Raw genomic sequence first — 23,466 nt, forward strand, 5'->3', positions numbered from 1 at the left:
TCCAAATATGAAAAGCAAAATTGTAAAGTTTTAGATGGCAGGAGTCCATCTTTATACTTTAAGTATGACACAAAAAGCACCAACCATAAAGAAAAAGATTGATCTTAGTCACCACACACAAAAATACCTAGGACTTCTGTATGACAAAAGATACTACAAACAAAGAGAAAAGAAAGGAAACACTGGGGGGAAAGTTGCAACCCAAGTAATCAGCAAAGGATTAGTATACAGAACATAGCAAGTATATATTACAAATTAGTAAGAATAAGGAAAACAACCTAAACAAAAAGTGGGCAAATGATATGAACAGGAAATTCACTGAAAAGGAAAATGGTCAATATACGTAGTAAAAAATTCTCAAGTAATCAAGGAAATGCAAAATTAAACCAACAGTGAGGGGAATTCCCTGGTGGTCCCATGGTTAGGACTTGGTGCTCTTACTGCCAGGGGCCCAGGTTCAATCCCTGGTCGGGGAACTAAGACCCCACAAGCCATGCAGTACAGCCAAAAAACAAAAACAATAACAAACAAACAAAAAAATCCCCAACAGTGAGGTACCATTTCACACCCATCATATTACTGAAAATATAAAAGTCCTAGAACACCAGTTGTTAGTGAAGACATAGAGAAATCAACTCAATTTATACTACTGGTGGGAATGTAGACTAGTATGACTACTTTGGAGAACAATTTGCCAACATCTAGTAAACTTGGAGATGCACATAACTTACAACCCATACATCACTTCACGTGTCTACCTTCACAAAAGGAGCACAATAAACTGGTACAAGGATGTTCACTGTAGCACTATACACAGTGAAAGAAATGAAAGTAAACTAGTTATCCCACAGAAGAGGAATGAATGGATAAGCTCTCACCTAGGACTCAGATCCAGTCTGGAGGGACTGGCTCTGCGAGGAAAGTTTCTGCCAAAATCATGCCAGAAAGAAGAGAAGGCAGGCCTCTGTCCGTTGAGCCCTTAGCCAAATCTCATTCTTCCTAGGCTCAGTTTTCTCCTCTCTCCTGTGGGTGCAAATGCTGACCTTGCCCATATACCTGATCAATCAAAACATGTCTTCTCCTCCATACCTAGACACCTGAGCAATGGTGAAAGGGGGAAAAAAAGAGAAAGGAAATCCTCCCACAAGTGTGCTAACTGCAGTAACTATAAATTTATATTCTTCAACATCAGCTACACCCCTGATGTTGCCTAGACCTCCTTCTTAGTCAGCTCTCTTCCGTTTTCCAGTGGCAATTCTAAAGCTTCATTATTTGCAAGTCCTAACCCCAGCACTTTCCTCTTTCTACACTGTCAACAACAATTTTGCCTCCTACTTCATCAAAAATACGGAGGCCTCAGGAGTGAATTATTTTAATTCCTGCTCTCCTTCCTGATATGCATTTGAGCCTTTTCTGCCCTCCTGTCCTGTCATTTCAGTGGAAGATATAAGCCTTCCTCCTGCCCGAAACTGTACCTTAATTCCTTCTTGTCTCCTTGGGAACCTTATCCATCATTTATTTCCTTTCTACTCTACTTCTCCACTGTTGCTCTTGCTCTCTTATAAAAATGTTCAAGTTGCTTCCATCCTAAACTAAAAACACCCTCAAAGTATAAGAAACTAATAGCAGTGGCTAATAGGGAGACCTGGATGGTTGGTAGATAGGGAAGAAAGGAAAACATTTCTCCATAAAGTTTTATTACTTTTTAAATTTTTGAACCACATGTATGTATTAGTTATTATTTATCTATTATTTTAAAACATCCACGATCATGAGTTGTGTCTCTTTCAGAGAGGAACGCTTCCAGAGGCAAAGTTTTAGCCAAATCCTGACAGATGAATAAGGCATCTCTTGTGACCCATCTTGCATTCTGTGGGTCCATCTTTTTATTCCAGCCATTTCTCTTGCCATCAGCTATGTAACCTGATAGCATTTCACTTGTGTACCAGTCCTCCCTCATTTTCTATCCTGAGAGTTCCAGCAACCAACAATGTGGTGGATACTTGTGGGAACCCACTCAGCCCTTCTGGCACATATACAAACCTTAAAGTGTGAGGAAATTTATATCCACGGGGCAACCTTTGACCAACGGGTAAAGGAAGCTAGTGAATAAATACTCCTCTTTTGCAAGTCTTGGGCAATTACTCTAAGGTACATTCCACATGTGCCCTGAGAAGGTCTCCAGAACTAAGCCTTAGTTGTCCACAGTGGTAACCAAGTCCATAACACACACTTAGATTACCATTCCCTTTTTCCCTATATCACTCTTTCCAAATCCCACTCCTATTCCTTAGAATCACTTCTCAAAATAAACTACCCACGCACATATCCTTATCTCAGGCTCTGCTTTCAGGGGGAAATCCAGGTTAAGGCAGATCATCAGGAATTAGTTATTTAGGTAGGGATAGAGGGAACTGAACTTGTTCCAGGCAGATGTGCAAGTATCCAAATTTGTGGAATTGCAAAGGCAGAATATATTTAGCAAGCTAAATGTAATTATACATATTACCCCTATAAACTTATTCCTTGTCCTGCAGCCTCTAAATTTGTGAATGTCACCACGATCTATCCAGTTGCTCCTACTAGAAACCTGGAAGTCACACTTGACTCCTTCTCTTTATCCTCCCACATCCAGTATACAGCCTTAAAGGTCTCCTAAATATTCTCCAATTTGTTCCCTTCTCTCTATTACCACTGCCATTGACTTGGTTTGGTCCTTCCTCATTTCTTACCAGGCTACTGCAATAGCCTCCCAGGGTCTCTCTGGCTCTCCTCAGCCATGCAGGAGACTAAATATTAATCTGTTAATGATCCTTCAAAGGATCCCTACAGGATAAAGTATACATTCTATTCTTGCTTTTATCCCAGACTATCTGGCATAGTATGGTAGTTAAGAGCATGGGCTTTGAAGTAAATAACTGAGGTTCAATCACTAACTCTTCCATTAAACTCTCCTAAAACAGTCCCCTTATCTATTCTCAGTAAGATCTGAAGGGGCTGGTGCAGTCTTGGCCCTATGAATTCTCGAAATTAATACTCATTTTCAACATGAAGTCTTGCACTGATGGAAAATCACTGGGAAAACAATCCGAATTGAGCAGCACTGGGATAATCAAGGCAAAGGAAAGAGAAAGGCCAGTTAAAATGGAGATAATGAAGCAGAGAAGGAAGAGCTCAAGAGGGGGCTCTAGAGCTATGAAGCTAGAAAAGCTATCCTGACAGTCTTCCCTTCTACAAATTTGGGAAAACTAATTTCAGGTTGAAATTAGTAATAGAAAAGAATTACAGTCAAATCCTATACAAGGTTATTGTTGAAAAAGATAATAATTAAAGTCAGAATAACAACTCTACCATAAAAGCACGTCAGAAAGACATGCTCAAAAGATAGATTAGATTTACAACCTAAGATTTCAAAATTATCTAAAATAAGAAAATGACAGAAGATGTGAAAAAACAACATAAATCTGAATTAGAAGAGTTAGAAATGAAATAATAGAACTTAAGAATGAATTAGAAATAAAACAAAAAAATCATTTCAGAAATAACAGCTAAACTAAGTAGGACACAAGAATGAATAAAACACAACTCATAACCCGTTAAGGGAAACAGAATGTAAAAAAAGATGATCCTAAAAAAAAAACACTTTTTTAAGATAAAAAGGATTTGAGGCAAAGGAGCAGAAAGAGAAGATAAGCAACAAAGATCCAGCATACACATAAGAATCCCAAAGACTAAAACCAAAGCAATGTAACAGAATGAATGCCTAAAACTGTAATTCTAGAAAACTTCTCTGAAGTAATAAAAAAGGCAGAAAGTTCACAGGAAAAGGACATACTACATATCTAGAAAAATTCAGAATATCAATGGAACATGTTATGTAGTAAAACCACAAGATTTTAAAGAAAAATAAAAACTCCTTTGGGAGTCTAGACAAAAGGACCAAGTCACTCGTAAGGGAAAGAAAAGCAGATTTTCACTTGGACTGTTTTGACAGCAACACTTTCCAACAGAAGATAATGCAAGAATTCATTTAAGATATTTCAAGAAAAAAATGTTTGAATCAAGGATATTTATATCCATATAAATTGGCTTAAAAATATAAAGGCTGCAGATAATCTCTGGGGCGCTGATATCACAACCATTTCTTAAGGAATCTACTAGTAATAAGCTTCAGACAGCCAAAAGACCAGAGAGACAAGGACTAGGGACTGGTGGTAATGATTATTAACAGCTGCAAACACCAAAAAAAGAGACAATCAGAAAATGATGTGCCTCAAGACAGAAGAAGACAGCACCACCTATGAAGTCGTCTCACCAAAAAAATTCAAACTGGAATTTAGTTTAGCCTCTAGGTCCAACTATCACTTTACAGAAAATACAGAGAGAGGGACACTTTTTAAACGACACCACAGGGTCACAGTCAGCAAAATGCAGACTGTGGGAAATTATGCAAGAAAAAGACCCAGTTCCTTCAACATATAGATTATAAGGGACTTCCCTGGTGGCACACTGGTTAAAAATCTGCCTGCCAATGCAGGGGACACAGGTTCGATCCCTGGTCCAGGAAGATCCCACATGCCGCAAAGCAACTTAGCCACAACTACTGAGCCTGTGCTCTGCAAAAAGAGAAGCTACCGCACTGAGAAGTCTGTGCACTGCAACTCAGAGTAGCCCCCACTCACCACAACTAGAGAAAGCCCACACACAGCAACGAAGACCCAATGCAGCCAAAAAATATACACATATATAAGAAAAAAAAAGAGATGGAGGGGAAATATATATTTTAAAAGAGATATTTTAATCAATTATAATGTGTAGTCCTTCTTGATTTTGCTTCTTGATTTTTTTTATTATCTTTTGTAGTTTTGTAATTTACATTTATAACAATTATAAATTTAATTAACATTTTACTGCATTATGTTCCAATGGAGACCATAGGAAAATATAATCTGGATTCTGTCATAACTGGAGTGTAGATTATAGTTTGAATTTTTAAAATTTCATTATTTTAAAGATTGTTTATGTCTGAATTTGATTTATACTTATCTTTAAAATTTTCTGAATAAGAAAAAGATTTTGTACAGTAATTTTTAAAATTTAATTCTGTATTACTTATTAAAATATAAAAAGAGGAGTTCTATAACTGTGTTCTTTAAAAGGTTTGTTCCACTAGTTACTGTATAAGAAAAAAATAGTTCTGAACTATTTTAAATAGCATTTTTTTAAAATTTATTTCTTTATTTATTGGCTGCATTGGGTCTTTGTTGCCTGCTTGCGGTGGCTTCTCTTGCGGAGCATGAGCTCTAGGCATGCGGGCTTCAGTAGTTGTGGCACATGGGCTTAGTTGCTGCACAGCATGTGAGATCTTCCTGAACCAGGGATTGAACCCGTGTCCCCTGCATTGGCAGGCGGATTCTTAACCACTGCACCACCAGCTTCCTGATTTTAATAAACACACTAAAAACATTTAAAAATTCTATTTATGAGGCAGCTAGAAACTCATATACTAATTGGATACTTGATGATATTAATGAATTATTAATTTGTTTTTTTAGGTGGTATAATGGCATTATACTTTCATTTTTACTTTTTAAAAAGCCTTCAGTTAGCAATGTTCTGAAATATTTACAGATGAAATAATATGATGTCTGAGACTTCCTTCAAAAGAACATGAGAGGGAGCAAGTTGGGTGGGAATAAAGATGAAATAAGATTTGCCATGGGTTGATAACTGTAGAATCTGGATGACAGATACATGGGCAATGTTCCCTGTACTTCTGTACATGTTTGGAATTTTCCATAATAAAAAGTTTTAAAAAATGCTGCTTCAGCAGCACATATACTAAAATTGGAATGAAACAGAGAAGATTAGCATGGCCCCTGTGCAAGGATGACAAGTAAATTCATGAAGCAGTCCACATATATAAAAAAAAAAGGTTTAAAAAAATGACTGGCCCACAATTGGTATTTAATAAATAACAATTTTAATCATTATCATTAGTTGACTGAATAAATATTTGCTAAATGAATGAGTTCAGACATAGGTAAGACTGAATCATTCGTCAACAAATATGAAACACTATTATGAAGAAAATATAAAATCTAAGAACTTTCACATTATCAGCACCAGCTACAAGAATGGAGCTCACTCACCCAGGGCCTAGGAGACTGAATGAGCCAATAATCTCTCTTGATAAATCAGGGAAAGAGGTTTGGGCAGCTGAAACGAAAAGTGAGAACCCAGCAAATCGGCAACACTGTGGGGTGAGACAGGCAAAATGAAGTAGAAAACAGTGCCAGAAGAATAAAACCAAATGAAATATGTTGAAAAAACATAACATAGCAGATATGATGTCCAGCTCCAATATTCTATAAGCACACATGATAGAAGTTTTCACATACAAGTAGGACTGCAATCGTATTTAGCAGTCCTAATTCAATGAATGCAACACACATGCCAAAGATGACAAATTAAAATGGTAAACTACATTTTACAAAGAAGCCAAATAAAGCTAATACACTACTGTGGTTTTTCTCTGAGAAAAGCAGAAGCCACATGGAATAACCTCACAGTAATATTTGGGGAACTCAATCTGGAGGAAGTGGGTAAAGATAAAAGAACCAAAAGCAAACTCAAAACTCTGGAAGGGAATATTTTTATCTTACCTAAAATTTTATTGAAAAAGAGTCTCCGAATGTTTAGGAAGCTGCTTTGTGGGCACAAAGGAAGAGAAACAGATTGGCTCAAAGGAGCACTGCTTTTTTCTTTTTTTTAAGCTCTTTATTGGAATATAATTGCTTTACACTCTTCTACCAGCTTTTGAGGTACACCAAAGTGAATCAGCTGTATTTATACATATATCCCAACATTTCCTCCCTCCCGCAACTCCCTCCCACCCTCTCTGTCCTGGCCCTCTAAATAAGTCATTACCCATCATTGAGTTTATCTCCCTTTGTTATACAGCAACTTCCCACTAGCTATCTATTTTACAGTTGGTAGTGTATATATGTCTGTGCTACTCTCTCACTTCATCCCAGCTTCCCCTTCGCACCCCCCCCTCAATCCTGTGTCCTCCAGTCCATTCTCTGTATCTGTATCCTTATTTTTGCTCTGTCACTGGCTTCATCAGTACCATTTTTTTAGATTCCGTATATATGAGTTAGCATACGGTATTTGTTTTTCTCTTTCTGGATTACTTCGCTCTGTATGACAGTCTCTAGGTCTATCCACCTCATTACATATAGCTCCATTTCATTCCTTTTTATGGCTGAGTAATATTCCATTGTATATATATGCCACATCTTCTTTATTCATTCATCTGTTGATGGGCATTTAGGTTGCTTCCATGTCCTGGCTATTGTAAACAGAGGAGCACTGCTTTTAAACCATGGCCCAGCCTGCGGGTACAACTTTCTCCCTTAAGGAGGTACTTATCATCCCTCAGCAAACACTAACAAACTGCCTCCTCAGGCTGTCTCACTTCTTCAACTGTTAATACATATTTCCACTGTGTTTCCTACAAGTTCATGTTGATCCTAATCAGACAGTTCTGAATTTTGGCTCAGGTTTTACTTTGTTCTTAATGGCTCTTCAGGGGTCTACTTATATACCTCCACAGGTTAGCTCTGTTGCCTTCTACTCCAGGTTGGAATGCAAACTGATGTGAAGCCAGGATTTCAGGAGCCATTGGTATAGGAGAAACCAAGTAGAGACAGCAAAGAGAGCCAAGACTTGCTAGCCAAAGTCACAGCTTGAGAAGAAAGCTCAGAAGTAGGACTGTATATAAAGGATGCTGTGTAAATGATATAGAAACAAAGAGGTGAGGGAGGAAAAGAAATTACACTGTGCAGAATGACTTAATGAGGATTCTGATCTCAGGTATAAGGAAAAGCCAATGCAGGGTACATGGGTTCGAGCCCTGCTCTGGGAAGATCCCACATGCCACGGAGCAACTAAGCCCATGCGCCACAACTACTGAGCCCACGTGCTGCAACTACTGAAGCCCGTGCGCCTGGAGCCTGTGCTATAAAAGAGAAGTCACTGCAATGAGAAGCCTGCGCCCTGCAACAAAGGGTAGCCCCCGCTCACTGCAACTAAAGAAAGCCTGCAAGCAGCAACGAAGACCCAACGCAGCCCCAATGCAGCCAAAAATAAAATTAATTTATTTATTAATGTATTTATTAAAACAAACATAAGAATAGGTAGTGACTTGGGAGTAAAATGTCCTTTTGGCAGTTTCTTTACTCTTTACCTCATGCCCTCTCTTATTTATTAATAGTTGCTCCTATTGTATCTCAAGCCTCTAAGAGTTATAGGAACTCATTTGCATGAAACTCCCAAGACCTCCAGTTCCAGGCTAGGGCAAAAATAACACTTCTAAGACTTACAGATTAGGGAGCAGAGAGTTTAGTTTATATCTCCATACTAAACTTTTAGATAATAACTAAAACAGCTCCCAGGAAGACCACTAAACACCCTTAGCTTCCTGGTAAACCTGGCATCTATCCCTGTGAAAGAACAGAGTTCTCATTACTCTAGTGAAACTCTCCATATCTTCCCTAAAGAAACAAGCAGCTGCACTGAAGAAAGCAACACACCCAACATTATGGTATTAGAAATCCCCACTGTAGTCAGAAGCACCAAAGCCTACTTGGGTAGAAGCACAGAAAGACAAAAAGGAGGTCAAAAAGTGAAAGGAAATGCCTATGTACACTGCACTGGGGCCCTGGGCAGGGCAATAAGACAATAAAAAGAAATAAAAGGCATTAAGATTAAAAGGAAGATGTAGTTTAATACTATTTTTATTGCAGGCAACATGATGATGTATATAGAAAAATCCTGAAGAATCTACAATTTAAGAAAGTCACAGGGCACAAGGTCAATATACAAAAAACAGTTGTATGGCTATATACAAGCAATAAACAATTAGGAAATAGAATAAAAAATACTAGTTACAATATCATTAAATTGAAATGAAACAGGAATAAAATTACCAAAACATGTTCAAAACCTCTATAATGAAAATTATAAAAACATCATTGAGAGAAATTACAGGAAATCTAAATAAACAGATGTTCAAGGATTGGAACATTCAATGTTAAGATGTCAATTCTCCCCAAACTGACCTAAAGATTCAATGCAATTCCAAACAAAACCCCAGAAAGCTTTTTTTTTGGAAAAACTGGCAAACTAATTCTAAAATTTATATGGAAATGCAAAGGACCTAGAATAACCAAGGCGCTCTTAAGCAAAAAAGAAATTCAAAGGACCTAGAACAGCCAAGACAATCTTCAGGGAAAGGAACAAAGTTGGCAAATTTATAGTACCTGATTTCCAGACCTACTTTATAAAGTTAAAATAATCAAGACTTTATTAAATGTGGTACAGAAGTAAAGACAAACAGACCAATGGAACAAAATAGAGAGAACAGAAATAATACACACATAATCAGTCAACTGATTTTCAACTAAGGCACCAAAGCAATTCAATGCAGAAAGGAAAGTCTTTATAACAAATGATGCTGGAAGAACTGAATATTCATACAGAAAAAGTAAACCTTTACACCTATAACATTTTTAGAAGTAAGCACAAAAGAATATTTTTATAAGCTCGGGGTAAACAAAGACTTCTTAGGACAGAAAAAGTACTAACCATAAAAGAAAAAAAATCAGTAATCTGGATTTCATCAACATTTAAAACTTCTGGTCATCAAAGTCACCATTAGGAATGTAGAAAGGCAAGCCACAGGCCGGCAGAAAATATTCACAACACATATCTGACAAAAGGCTTGCATCTATAATATATAAAGAATTTCTATAATCAATAATAACATGGCAAACAACTCAAAAAAAAAAAAGGCAAATGCCTTGAATAGACATTCCATGAAGATATACAAATGGCGAATAATGACATGAAAAGGTGATCAGCATCACTATAATCAGGGAAATGCAAATTAAAACCAAAATGAGACAGTGCTACGTAACACACACTAGAATGGTTAAAATTAAAAAGACTGACAATACCAAGTGTTGATGAAGATGTGAAGCAAGTGCAATTCTTACACATTATTGATGGAAGCGTAAACGTGCAACCACTTAGAGAACTATCTGGCAGTATGCAATAAAGAAAACCCTGTAACCTATAATAGTTTTACAAAAAGACTTGCAGAACAATGTTCATAACCACTTTACTCATAATATCTAAAAATCAGAAACAGTCCAAATGACCACCAACAGAAAAGTGGGTAAATACTGGTATTCAATGGAATACTACTCAGCAATAAACAAGAACAAACTAGTTATACCTTCAATAATATGAATTTGAAAACTATTATGTCGAAAAAAAGAAACCAGAATAAAATTATATAATTTCATTTATACCTAGTTCATGAACAAGCAAAATTAATATATGGTAATAGAAATCAGAACAGCAGTTGGCTCTAAAGGTGCGGGATGGACTAAAATGAAGCACGAAGGAACTTTGAGAGGTGATGGAAATGTTCTAGATTTGGATAATGATAACCTGGGTGTATGTAATTATCAAAACTCATCAAACTATATACTTAATATCTCTGTATTTTACTGTGTGTAAGTTAATCCCCAATAAAGGGAGGGAAAGGCCATGTACATATCTGCACTAATTTTTTTGTTCTTTAGTGCACAGGTAGATTGAAAATATTAATACATCTATTTGCAGTCACCAGAAATAGTAGGAGAAATTTTGCCCCCCCCAACTCAAATAAGATGGCAACTTTATCACACAGAATGAATTTTTTCCAAAGGAGATCAATTTTAGAACAAATGACAGTAGATCTTTCTCAGTTTATGGGCCACACGCCACTGGGAGACTGTATTCTCATATCCATACGCCCGTGTTAGTTTCTTAATCAAAGGAGACTAAACATTCAAATATTATCACGTGGGGGAGCTGAAATTTTTGAAAGTTTCTTCGTACTTCTTTCCAGACAATCTCTCATCTGCAGAATTGACGGCCGGTCTGATTTCTATCACTATGTATTAGTTTTGCTTATTCATGAACTTTATATAAACGGAACCTTCTGAAGTACATTTGAAGTATATCTTTTTTATAAAGATGTACTATGATTGAAAAATATTGGAAACTAGTGACTGTGACAAATGAGTGTCTAAATTTTCATTAGCATCAAACTAAAAAGCAGTTGAAACATGGGCAAAAAAGTGTGTGATGCAAAAAAACATTTTTTAAAAAGTATTGTAGGGACTTCTCTGGTGGCACAATGGTTAAGAATCTGCCTGCTAATGCAGGGGACACAGATTGGATCTCTGGGCCAGGAAGATTCCACATGCCGCAGAGCAACTAAGCCCGTGTGGCCACAACTACTGAGCCTGTGCTCTAGACACCACGAGCCACAACTACTGAAGTCCACGTGCCCTAGAGACCAAGTGCCACAACTACTGAGCCCGCATGCTTCAACTACTGATGCCCACGCACCTAGAGCCTGTGCTCTGCAACAAGAGAAGCCACCATAATGAGAAGCCCGCTCACTACAGCAAAGAGTAGCCCCTGCTTACCACAACTAGAAAAAAGCCCACGTGCAGCAACAAAGACCCAACGCAGCCAAAAACAAGTGTAATAATAATAGCTACCATTACAAAAAAAAGTATTGTAAACTGCAATGCACTGGGAAAACATAAGATGATATTTATCTTCAATAAACAATAAAAATCAAGAAATAGATTTTCACCTTAAGTTTCTGGGATATGTGGCGCAGAGAGTCTGCAGTTCCCATGTCAGCTTCATCAGGAATACACACAATGTCTAGCTTCATTTTCATCTTCAAGTCTGCACATAGAGCCTTTTGGACATCCCTGGTTGTAATGACAATGACTTCTACAGCATGAAAGAAGAAAATAAGGAAAAATGCAAAAACTCTCATTCACTTAGACAATGGTTACACTATTTCAGTTGGATTTGGTCTGTTTCTAGATTTAGTGTTAACAGCTAATATTATTGAGAATTTTCAACGTATTTTACATGCATTCTCTCAATTAATTCTTACTGCAATCTCATTTTACAAGTGAGGAAACTTGGACTAAAAGAAGTGAAGTTTTTGTTCAGGGTACATAAAACTACTAAGCAAGAAATCTAACATAAAACTTGTGTCTGTACGATTAGAGCCCACACTTTAACTAATATATTACACATTACTTCTTCCTGACGTAAAGAATTCAGAAGAGCATTTATCAAAGCATACACAAATGGGATCACACTTTAAATTTCCATTCACTACACAGAAAGAGTTATTACCACTTGCCATCAGACAGCCATTAGTGCTTCACTGAGGATCACAACGAACCCAGGAACAGGCAATTTCCATGTAACAGACGCCTTCACCTTATCCATGAAGCTATCAATTAATGACAGAAAACTTGGGGTTTTGTCATGCAGCTGTGGCAGGGTAATGTAATCCACTGTAATATAACATGTGTTGCTGATATCTGAAGCTCAGATTTTAGCATTTCTAAAGTGTAACAATTTCTACTACTTGTTTCATGATAGTGCTCAATTATGCCTCCCTTTCACTATAATCATTCTTTTTCTATTTTCTTCTTTCTTTCTTTTTCAAATCATTTAAGCTTCCTTCCTTCCTTCCTTTTCTGTTTCCCCATTTGGCTTTCTTTCAATCATTAACTCACTCATTCAACCAAATAAATACAATACATTTAATATGTAAAGGACAAACAGGCACTGAGAATTTAGAAATGAACTAAACATGGTTCCTATTCTTAAGAAACACAGCATAGAAAAATCAGACATGGAAATGGTTAATTAAGGAAGGCTTCGTGGAAGGGATGGCCTTTGAGGCAGGCCATGATGAATTCAAGTCAACAAAAATTTCTTTAGTATATACTGTATGTAAAATGCTGATGTTACAAAGATGAATTAGACACAGCACCTGCTCTCAGGGAGATCAGTCTCCCATGCCACTAACTACAGCATAAAGCAGGCCTTGAGAGGTACTGAGATAGAAAAACAAAGTGTGATGAAACCATAGAGGACAGGGTGATTAATACTGTTAGGGATTTAAAAGAGAAGGTGACACTATGGGCTTCCCTGGTGGTGCAGTGGTTAAGAATCCACCTGCCAATGCAGGGGACATGGGTTCCATTGCTGGCCCAGGAAGATCCCACATGCCACAGAGCAGCTAAGTCCATGCGTCACAACTACTGAGTCTGTGCTCTAGAGCCCGCGAGCCACAACTGTTGAGCCCATGTGGCAACTACTGAAGCCCATGCGCCTAGAGCCCATGCTCCACAACAAGAGAAGCGACTGCAATGAGAAACCTGAGCACCGCAACAAAGAGTAGCCCCTGCTCATCATAACTAGGGAAAGCCTGTGCACAGCAACAAAGACCCAATGCAGCCAATTAATTAATTAATTAATTAATTTTTTTTTTTTTTAAAGAAGAAGGTGACATTTCCATAGGCTGGAGAGCACATTTTAGGTAGAGTGAAGGGAGTAACTGTAAATATGGGACAATCAGTCTCATAATTGTACTAGGGCTCTTCTGTGTGGAGAGAGACTAATGCTAAGCAGGGCTACGTTAACTTCCCTAAAATCATGAACAATGTGAACAGAGTGAACATAGAGTTTACTGTTCAACTCTGAATCCCATGTTGAGAAGACACTCTCCAAATTCTGAGTGAGCGTCACTGAGAAGGAATTTTCTATATAACGGGTATTAAATATATCACAAAAGGCCATCACCAAGCATAACTAAAGATATATAGCAAAAGTAAAAAGAAAAAAAAGTTATAGATGACAAATCCATAAGAATTTATTAAAAGAAAGCAGTATATTTAAAAGTGTATTAACATATGTCCTTCACCTGTGAGACTGAGATCTAAAAAGAAAATCTTTTCTAAAACACATCTCAACACCAATGTCATACAGACTACAGCAAAGAAGTGTTCATGGGTCTGTCTCAAGAAGATATGAGTGGAATAAACACTGGATTACACACCTGGGGCCCAGGATCTGGCACCACCTCCACCTGGTGTTCTGATTTGCTATATCTAACTCTAGGACACCTCAAACTCATTGTGGAAAGCCGAACTCATTGTCTTCGCTCAAACGTGCTCCTTGGGTAGCAACCTAAATATCCATCAATAGAGGAATGGACAAAGAAGATGCGGTATAAATCAACTGGTTTGCAAGGCAGAAATAGAGACACAGATGTAGAGAACAAACATATGGACACCAAGTGGGGAAAGCCAGGGGTGGGGGGGAGGCGGGGATGAATTGAGAGATTGGGATTGCCATATATACATTACCAATAAGAAAAAAATATAAAATTGTACACTTTAAATATGTGCAGTTTATTGTATGTCAACTGTATCTCAATAAAAGTTCTTAAAAAGAAATGTGGTACATACATATAATGGAGTATTACTCAGTCATGTAAAGGAACAAAATTGTCCCATTTGCAGAGATGTGGATAGGTCTAGAGACTGTCACACAGAGTGAAGTAAGTCAGAAAAAGAAAAACAAATATAGTATAATATCACTTATATGTGGAATCTAGAAAACTGATACAGATGAACTTATTTGCAAAACAGAAATACAGACACAGACTTAGAGAACAAATGTATGGATACCATGGGGCGTGGGGGTTGGGATGAACTAGCAAATTGGGATTGACATATATACACTCCTATGTATAAAACAGATAACTAATGAGAACATATTGTATAGCACAGGGAACTCTACTCTGCTCTGTGGTGTGACTTCCCTAGTGGCACAGTGGTTGGGAGTCTACCTGCCAATGCAGGGATGCAGGTTCGATCCCTGGTCCGGGAGATCCCACATGCCATAGGGCAACTAAGCCTGTGTGCCACAACTACTGAGCATGCACTCTAGAGCCTGCGAGCCACATCTACTGAGCCCACGTGCTGCAACTACTGAAGCCCAAGTGCCTAGAGCCAGTGTTCTGCAACAAGAGAAGCCGCTGCAATGAGAAGCCCACGCACTGCAAGGAAGAGTAGCCCCTGATCACCAAAACTAGAGAAGGCCTGTATGCAGCAATGAAGACCCAACGCAACCAATAAATAAATAAATAAATAAAGTGTACATTAAAAAAAAGAGAGAGAACCAGAAAAAAAAAAAAAAAAAAAGCTTGTGGTGACCTAAATGGGAAGGAAATCCAAAAAAGAGTGGATATATGTATACCTATAGCTGATTCACTTTGCTGTACAGCAGAAAATAACACAACATTGTAAAGCAACTATACTTCAACAAAAATTAATTAAAAAAAATAAAAGTCACCTGAAATGAAAACACACACACACACACACACACACACAAATAACAAAAAACACAAAACCTGTTCTTTCTCTCATATTCCCTTTGCTACTACCGGCATCACCATCCACCAAGTTACCCAAACAAAAAGTAGAGGGAACTCTTCCCTTTCTTTCCCCTATCCCTCCCCATTAATCAACAACTTTCTCAGATGGTCCTTCTTCTCCATCTTAGTGCTAATGCCTTAGTTCAGGCCCTCTCCATTGCTAGTGTAGACTTTTGTATCAATCTCCTAACCCATCTCCCTGCTTATAGTCCTGACTCCCTCACAATGATTCTTCATACAGCTTCCAAAGCAATTTAAAAAAATTTGAGCTATCAAATTTCTTGCTATAAAGTTGTTCACAATATTTACTTATTATCTTTTTTGCTAGTTTTTTTTTGGCCGCATTGCATGGCTGTGGGATCTCAGTTCCCCAATCAGGGAGGGCCTGGCAGTGGAAGTGCCAAATCCTAACCACCAGACCACCAGGGAACTCCACTCCCCTGCTCATTATCTTTTTATTGTCTGTAGGATCTCTAGTGATCACCCTCTCTCATTTCTGTTATTAGCAATTTGTGTCTTCTCTCTTTTTTCTGATGAGTCTAACTAAATATTTAACAATTTTATTGATTTTTTTTTTCAAAGAATCATCTTTCGGTTTTACTGATTTTCTCTAATGCATTTGTTTTCTATTTCATTTATTTCTGCTCTTATTTTTACCTCCTTCTTTCTACTTATTTGGGTTTCATTTGCTCCTCTTTTTCCACTTCATCAAAAGTAGAAACTTAGATGATAATTTGAGACATTTTTTTCTTTTCTAATACAGTGCTTAATGCTATAAAATTTTCTCTAAACATTGCTTTAGCTACATCCCTCAAATTTTAATATACTGAATTTTCATTTTCAGTTAAGTTCAAAATATTTTCTAATTTCCCTTGTGGTCAGATAGCCAAAAAGCACATGAAAAGATGCAAATCAAAACTAGAATGACCTATCACCTCAGGCAGATCAGAATGGCCATCATCAAAAAAAAAAAATCTACAAACAATAGATGCGCACTCCCTCTTGCAAGAGCACCAGAATTACAACTAACTGCTGAACAATCATCGACAGAAAGACACTGGAACTCACCAAAAAAGACACTCCACATCCAGAGACAAAGGAGAAGCCACAATGAGAGGGTAGGAGGGGCACAATCGTGTTAAAATCAAATCCCATAACTGATGGGTGGGCGACTCACAAACTGGAGAACAGCTATACCACAGAAGTCCACCCACTAAAGTGAAGGTTCTGAGCCCCACGTCAGGCTTCCCAGCCTGGGGGTCCAGCAACGGGAGGAGGAATACCCAGAGAATCAGACTTTGAAAGCTAGCAGGATTTGATTGCAGGACCTCCACAGGACTGGGGGAAACAGAGACTCCACTTTTGGAGGGCACACAGAAAATAGTGTGCACACCAGGACCCAGGGGAAGGAGCAGTGACCCCATAGCAGACTAAACCAGACCTACCTGCTGGTGTTGGAGGGTTGCCTGCAGAGGTGGGGGGCAGCTGTGGCTCACTAAAGGGACAGGGACACTGGTGGCAGGGGTTCTGGGAAGTGCTCATTGGCGAGAGCCCTCCCAGAGTCTGCCATTAGCCCCATCAAAGAGCCTGTAAGTTCCAGTGTTGGGTAGCCTCAGGCCAAACAACCAACAGGGAGGGAACACAGCTATTGGCAGACAGGCAGATTAAAGTTTTACTGAGCTCTGCCCACCAAAGCAGATTAAAGTTTTACTGAGCTCCGCCCACCCAGCCCTACCCACCATCAGTCCCTCCTACCAAAAAGTACCCACAAGCCTCTTAGATAGCTTCCTCCACAAGAAGGCAGACAGCAGTATCAAGCAGTATCAGCAATATTTCGTTCTGTGGTACTGAAGACCACAGCCACAGAAAGAGAAAATGAAAAAGCAGAGGACTTTGTACCAGATGAAGGGACAAGATAAAACCCCAGAAAAACAACCAAATGAAGTGGAGATAGGCACCCTTCCAGAAATAATTCAGAATAATGATGGTGAAGATGATCCAGGACTTTGAAAAAAGACTGGATGCAAAGATTGAAAAGTTGCAAGAAAAGTTTACCAAAGACCTAGAAGAATTAAAGAACAAACATACAGAGATAAACAATACAATAATTGAAATGAAAAATACACTAGAAGGAATCAACAGAAGATTAACTGAGGCAGAAGGGTGAATAAGTGACCTGGAAGACAGAATGGTGAAAATCACTGATGCAGAAAAGAATAAAGAAAAAAGAATGAAAAGAAATGAAGACAGCCTAAGAGACCTCTGGGACAATGTTAAATGCACTAACATTCACATTATAGGGGTCCCAGAAGGAGAAGAGATAGAGGTAGGACCTGAGAAAATACTGGAAGAGATTATAGCCAAAAACTTCCCTAACATAGGAAAGGAAATAGCCACCAAGTCCAGGAAGCACAGAGAGTCCCAGGCAGGATAAACCCAAGGAGAAACACACCAAGACACATGGTAGTCAAATTGACAAGAATTAAAGACAAAGAAAAATTATTAAAAGCAACAAGGGAGAGCAGCCGTGAGTATGCTCAGGCTTCAGAAGAGGCTTGCCTCCAGTGTCCTCTGCTGTGGCAAAAAGAAGGTCTGGTTGGATCTCAGTGAGACTAATGAAATCGTCAATGCCAACTCTCGTCAGCAGATCCGGAAACTGATCAAAGATGGGCTGATCACCTGGAAGCCTGTGATGGTCCATTCCCAGGCTCAATGCCGGAAAAACACCTTGGCCCGCTGGAAGGGCAGGCATATGGGCACAGGTAAGTGAAAGGGTACTGCCAATGCTCGAATGCCCGAGAAGGTAACCTGGATGAGGAGGATGAGTATTCTGCGCGGCTACTCAGAAGGTACCATGAATCTAAGAAGATTGACCGCCACATGTATCACAGCCTGTACCTGAAAGTGAAGGGTAACGTGTTCAAAAACAAGCGGATTCTCATGGAGCATATCCACAAGCTGAAGGCAGACAAGGCTCGCAAGAAGCTTCTGGCAGACCAGGCTGAGGCCCTCAGGTCTAAGACCAAGGAAGCCCGCAAGTGCCGTGAAGAGTGGCTCCAGGCCAAGAAGGAGGAAATTATCAAGACTCTGTCCAAGAAGGAAGAGACCAAGAAATAAAGTTCTCTCCCTCTTCTCTGTACATAGTGGCCTCATCAAATTACAAAGATCACTCAATAAAAAACAAGCCTTTGCCTAAAAAAAAAAAAAAAAAGCAACAAGGGGAAAATGAAAAATAACATACAGGGAACTCCCATAAGGTAAACAGCTGATTTCTCAGCAGAAACTCTGCAAGCCAGAAGGGAGTGACACAATATATTTAAAGTGATGAAAGGGAAGAACCTACAACCAAGAATACTCTACCCAGCAAGGATCTCTTTCAGATTCAACAGAGAAATCAAAAGCTTTACAGACAAGCAACAGCTAAGAGAATTCAGCACCACCAAACCAGCCCTACAACAAATGCTAAAGGAACTTCTCTAAGTGGGAAACATAAGAGAAGAAAAGGACCAACAAAAACAAAAATAGGACTTCCTAGGTGGCGCAGTGGTTAAGAATCTGCCTGCCAATGCAGGGGACATGGCTTGGAGCCCTACTCCAGGAAGATTCCACATGCCGTGGAGCAACTAAGCCCACGTGCCACAACTATTAAGCCTGTGCTCTACCCACGTACCTAGAGCCCGTGTTCCACAACAAGAGAAGCCACTACAATGAGAAGCCACACACCACAATGAAGAGTAGCCCCCACTTGCATCAACTAGAGAAAGCCCATGTGCAGCAATGAAGACCCAACGCAGCCCATAAATTAAATAAATAACTAAATTTATAAACAAAACAAAACAATTAAGAAAATGGTAATAGGAACATACATATCAATAATTACCTTGAATGTAAATGGACTAAATACTGCAACCAAAAGACACAGATTGGCTGAATGGATACAAAAACAAGACCCATAATATGCTGTCTACCCCACTTCAGACCTAGGGACACATACAGAATGAAAGTGAGGGGATGGAAAAAGATATTCCATGCAAATGGAAATCAAAAGAAAGCTGGAGTAGCGATACTCATATCAGATAAAATAGACTTTAAAATAAAAAATGTTACAAGAGACAAGGAAGGACACTACATAATGATCAAGGGATCAATCCAAGAAGGGGAGATAACAATTATAAATATATATGCAGACTTCTTAGGTGGCGCAGTGGTGAAGAATCCACCTGCCAATGCAGGGGACACGGGTTCAATCCCTGCTCCAGGAAGATTCCACATGCTGTGGGCAACTAAGCCCGTGCGCCACAACTACTGAGCCTATGCTCTAGAGCCCATGAGCCACAACTATTGAGCCCATGTGCCACAACTATTGAAGCCCGCGCGCCTAGAGCCTGTGCTCCACAATGGGAGAAGCCACAGTAATGAGAAGCCTGTGCATGACAACAAAGGGTGGCCCCTGCATGCCGCAACTAGAGAAAGCCTGTGTGCAGCAACGAAGACCCGACACAGCCAATAAATAAATAAATGAATAAATAAATATTTTTTAAAAGTAAATAAAAATAAATATATACGCACCCAATACAGGAGAACCTCAATACATAAGGCAAATGCTAACAGCTATAAAAGAGAAAATCGACAGTAACACAATCATAGTGAGGGACATTAACATCCCACTTACACCAACGGACAGATCATCCACAAAGAAAATTAATAAGGAAACACGAGCTTTAAATGACACAATAAACCAGCTAGATTTAATAGATATCTATAGGACATTACATCCCAAAACAGCAGATTACACTTTCTTCTCAAGTACACATGGAACATTCTCCAGGATAGCTCACACTTTGGGTCACAAATCAAGCCTTGGTAAATTTAAGGAAACTGAAATCTTTTCCGACCACAATGCTATGAGATTAGAAATCAATTACAGGAAAAAAACTGTGAAAAACACAAACACATGGAGGCTAAACAATACACTACTAAATAACTAAGACTTCACTGAAGAAATCAAAGAGGAAATCAAAAAAGTACCTAGAGACAAATGACAGTGAAAACACAATGATCCCAAACCTACAGAATGCAGCAAAAGCAGCTCTAAGAGGGAAGTTTACAGCAATACAATCCTACCTCAAGAAACAAGAAAAATCCCAAATAAACAATCTAACCTTACACCTAAAGAAACTAGAGAAAGAAGAGCAAACAAAACCCAAAGTTAGTAGAAGGAGAGACATCATAAAGATCAGAGCAGAAATAAATGAAATAGAAACAAAGAAAATAGTAGCAAAAATCAATAAAACTAAAAGCTGGTTCTTTGAGAAGATAAATAAAATTGATAAACCTCTAGCAAGACTCATCAAGAAAAAGGGGGAGAGGACTCAAATCAATAAAATTAGAAATGAAAGTGGAGAAGTTACAACGGACACTGCAGAAATAAAAAACACCATAAGAGACTACTGCAAGCAACTATATGCCAATAAAATGGACAACCTGGATGAAATGGACAGATTCTTAGAAAGGTATAACCTTCCAAGACTGAATCAAGAAGAAACAGAACATATGAACAGACCAATCACAAGTAATGAAATTGAAACTGTGATTAAAAATCTTCCAACAAACAAAAGTCCAGGACCAGATGGCTTCCCAGGGTGAATTTTATCAAACATTTGGAGAAGAGCTAACACCTATCCTTCTCAAACTCTTCCCAAAAATTTCAGAAGAAGGAACACTCCCAAACCCATTCTATGAGGCTACCATCACCCTGATACCAAAACCAGACAAAGATACTACAAAAAAAGAAAATTACAGACCAATATTGCTGATGAATTTAGATACAAAAATCCTCAACAAAATACTAGCCAACAGAATCCAACAACACATTAAAAGGATCACACATCATGATCAAGTGGGGTGTATCCCTGGAATGCAAGGATTCTTCAATATACGCAAATCAATGTGATACACCATATTAACAAATTGAAGGATAAAAACCACATGATCATCTCAATAGATGCAGAAAAAGCTTTTGACAAAATTCAACACCCATTTATGGTAAGAACTCTTCAGAAGGTGGGCATAGAGGGAACCTACCTCAACATAATAAAGGCCATATATGACAAACCCACAGCAAACATCATTCTCAATGGTGAAAAACTGCAAGCATTCCCTCTAAGATCAGGAACAAGACAAGGATGTCCACTCTCACCACTACTATTCAACATAGTTTTGGAAGTCCTTGCCACAGCAGTCAGAGAAGAAAAAGAAATCAAAGGTATCCAAATTGGAAAAGAAGAAGTAAAACTGTCACTGTTCGCACATGACATGATACTATACATAGAAAATCCTAAAGATGCCACCAGAAAACTACTTGAGCTAATCAACGAATTTGGTAACGTTGCAGGATACAAAATTAACACAGAGAAATCTCTTGCATTTCTATACATTAACAATGAAAGATCAGAAAGAGAAATTAAGGAAACAATCCCATTCACCATTGCAACAAAAAGAATAAAATACCTAGGAATAAACCTAACCAAGGAGGTAAAAGACCTGTACTCAGAAAACTATAAGACACTAATGAAAGAAATCAAAGAAGACACAAAGAGATGGAGAGATATACCATGTTCTTGGATTGGAAGAATCAACACTGTGAAAATGACTATACTACCCAAAGCAATCTACAGATTCAATGCAATCCCTATCAAATTACCAATGGCATTTTTTACAGAACTAGAACAAAAAATCCTAAAATTTGTATGGAGACACAAAAGACCCTGATTAGCCAAAGCAATTTTGAGGGGGAAAAAAATGGAGCTGGAGGAATCAGACTCCCTGACTTCAGATTATACTACAAAGCTACAGTAATCAAGACAATATGGAAAAAAAAAAAAAAAAAGACAAGATGGTACTGGCACAAAAACAGAAGTTTAGATCAATGGAACAGGACAGAAAGCCCAGAGATAAACTATGGTCAACTAATCTATGACAAAGGAGCCAAGGATATACAATGGAGAAAAGGCAGCCTCTTCAATAAGCGGTGCTGGGAAACCTGGATAGCTACATGTAAAAGAATGAAATTAGAACACTCCCTAACACCATACACAAAAATAAACTCAAAATGGATTAAAGACCTAAATGTAAGGTCAGACACTATAAAACTCCTAAAGGAAAACATAGGAAGAACACTCTTTGACATAAATCACAGCAAGATCTTTTTTGACCCACCCCCTAGAGTAATGGAAATAAAAACAAAAATAAATAAGTGGGACCTAATGAAACTTCAAAGCTTCTGCACAGCAAAGGAAACTACAAGCAAGATGAAAAGACAACCCTCAGAATGGTAGAAAATATTTGCAAACGAATCAATAGACAAAGGATTAATCTCCAAAATATATAAACAGTTCATGCAGCTCCATATGAAAAAAACAAACAACCCAATCAAAAAAATGTGCAGAAGACGTAAACAGGCATTTCTCCAAAGAAGACATACAGATGGCCAAGAGGCACATGAAAAGCTGCTCAACATCACTAATTATTAGAGAAATGCAAATCAAAACTACAATGAGGTATCACCACACATTGGTTAGAGTGGGCATCATCAGAAAACCTACAAATAGTAAATGCTGGAGAGGGTGTGGAGAAAAGGGAACTCTCTTGCACTGTTTGGTGGGAATGTAAACTGATACAGCCACTATGGAGAACAGTATGGAGGTTCCTTGAAAAACTAAAAATAGAGCTACCATATGAACCAGCAATCCCACTCCTAGGCATATACGTGGAGAAAACCATAATTTGAACAGATACATGCACCCCAATGTTCATTGCAGCACTATTTACAATAGCCAGGACATGGAAGCAACCTAAATGTCCATCAACAGGTGAATGGATAAAGAAGATGTGGTACATATATACAATGGAGTATTAGCCATAAAAAAGAACAAAATAATGCCATTTGCAGCAACATGGATGGACCTAGAGATTGTCATACTGAGTAAAGTAAGTCAGACACAGAAAGAAAAATATCATGATATTGCTTACATGTGGAATCTGAAAAAACAGTACAAATGAACTTAGTTACAAAACAAGTA

General features: G+C 38.3%; 1 protein-coding gene, 2 non-coding genes and 1 pseudogene across 5 annotated transcripts in view; 3 read left to right on the plus strand and 1 right to left on the minus strand.

Moving 5' to 3' along the window:
- EIF2B3 (eukaryotic translation initiation factor 2B subunit gamma) overlaps positions 1-23,466 on the minus strand; it is a 142,729-nt gene that overhangs the window by 114,192 nt on the left and 5,071 nt on the right. For 2 of the 3 annotated variants that reach the window (XM_057708806.1, XM_057708797.1), the window contains exon 3: positions 11,723-11,868. In XM_057708806.1, the coding sequence (XP_057564789.1) occupies positions 11,723-11,868 (146 nt within the window). Of the gene's footprint in view, positions 1-11,722; positions 11,869-14,002; positions 14,134-23,466 lie in introns of all 3 variants that reach the window. The other variant, XM_057708817.1, reaches the window with a different exon arrangement.
- On the plus strand, positions 404-476 carry TRNAK-CUU (transfer RNA lysine (anticodon CUU)). Its single transcript has one exon. It is a non-coding gene; the product is annotated as a tRNA-Lys (tRNA).
- LOC130842523 (U6 spliceosomal RNA) lies at positions 5,820-5,924 on the plus strand. Its single transcript, XR_009050461.1, has one exon. It is a non-coding gene; the product is annotated as a U6 spliceosomal RNA (small nuclear RNA).
- Positions 17,913-18,502, plus strand: LOC130836574 (60S ribosomal protein L19-like; annotated as a pseudogene).

This window comes from Hippopotamus amphibius, chromosome 1, assembly GCF_030028045.1.
Source record: "Hippopotamus amphibius kiboko isolate mHipAmp2 chromosome 1, mHipAmp2.hap2, whole genome shotgun sequence".
NCBI classification, from domain to species: Eukaryota; Metazoa; Chordata; class Mammalia; order Artiodactyla; family Hippopotamidae; genus Hippopotamus; species Hippopotamus amphibius.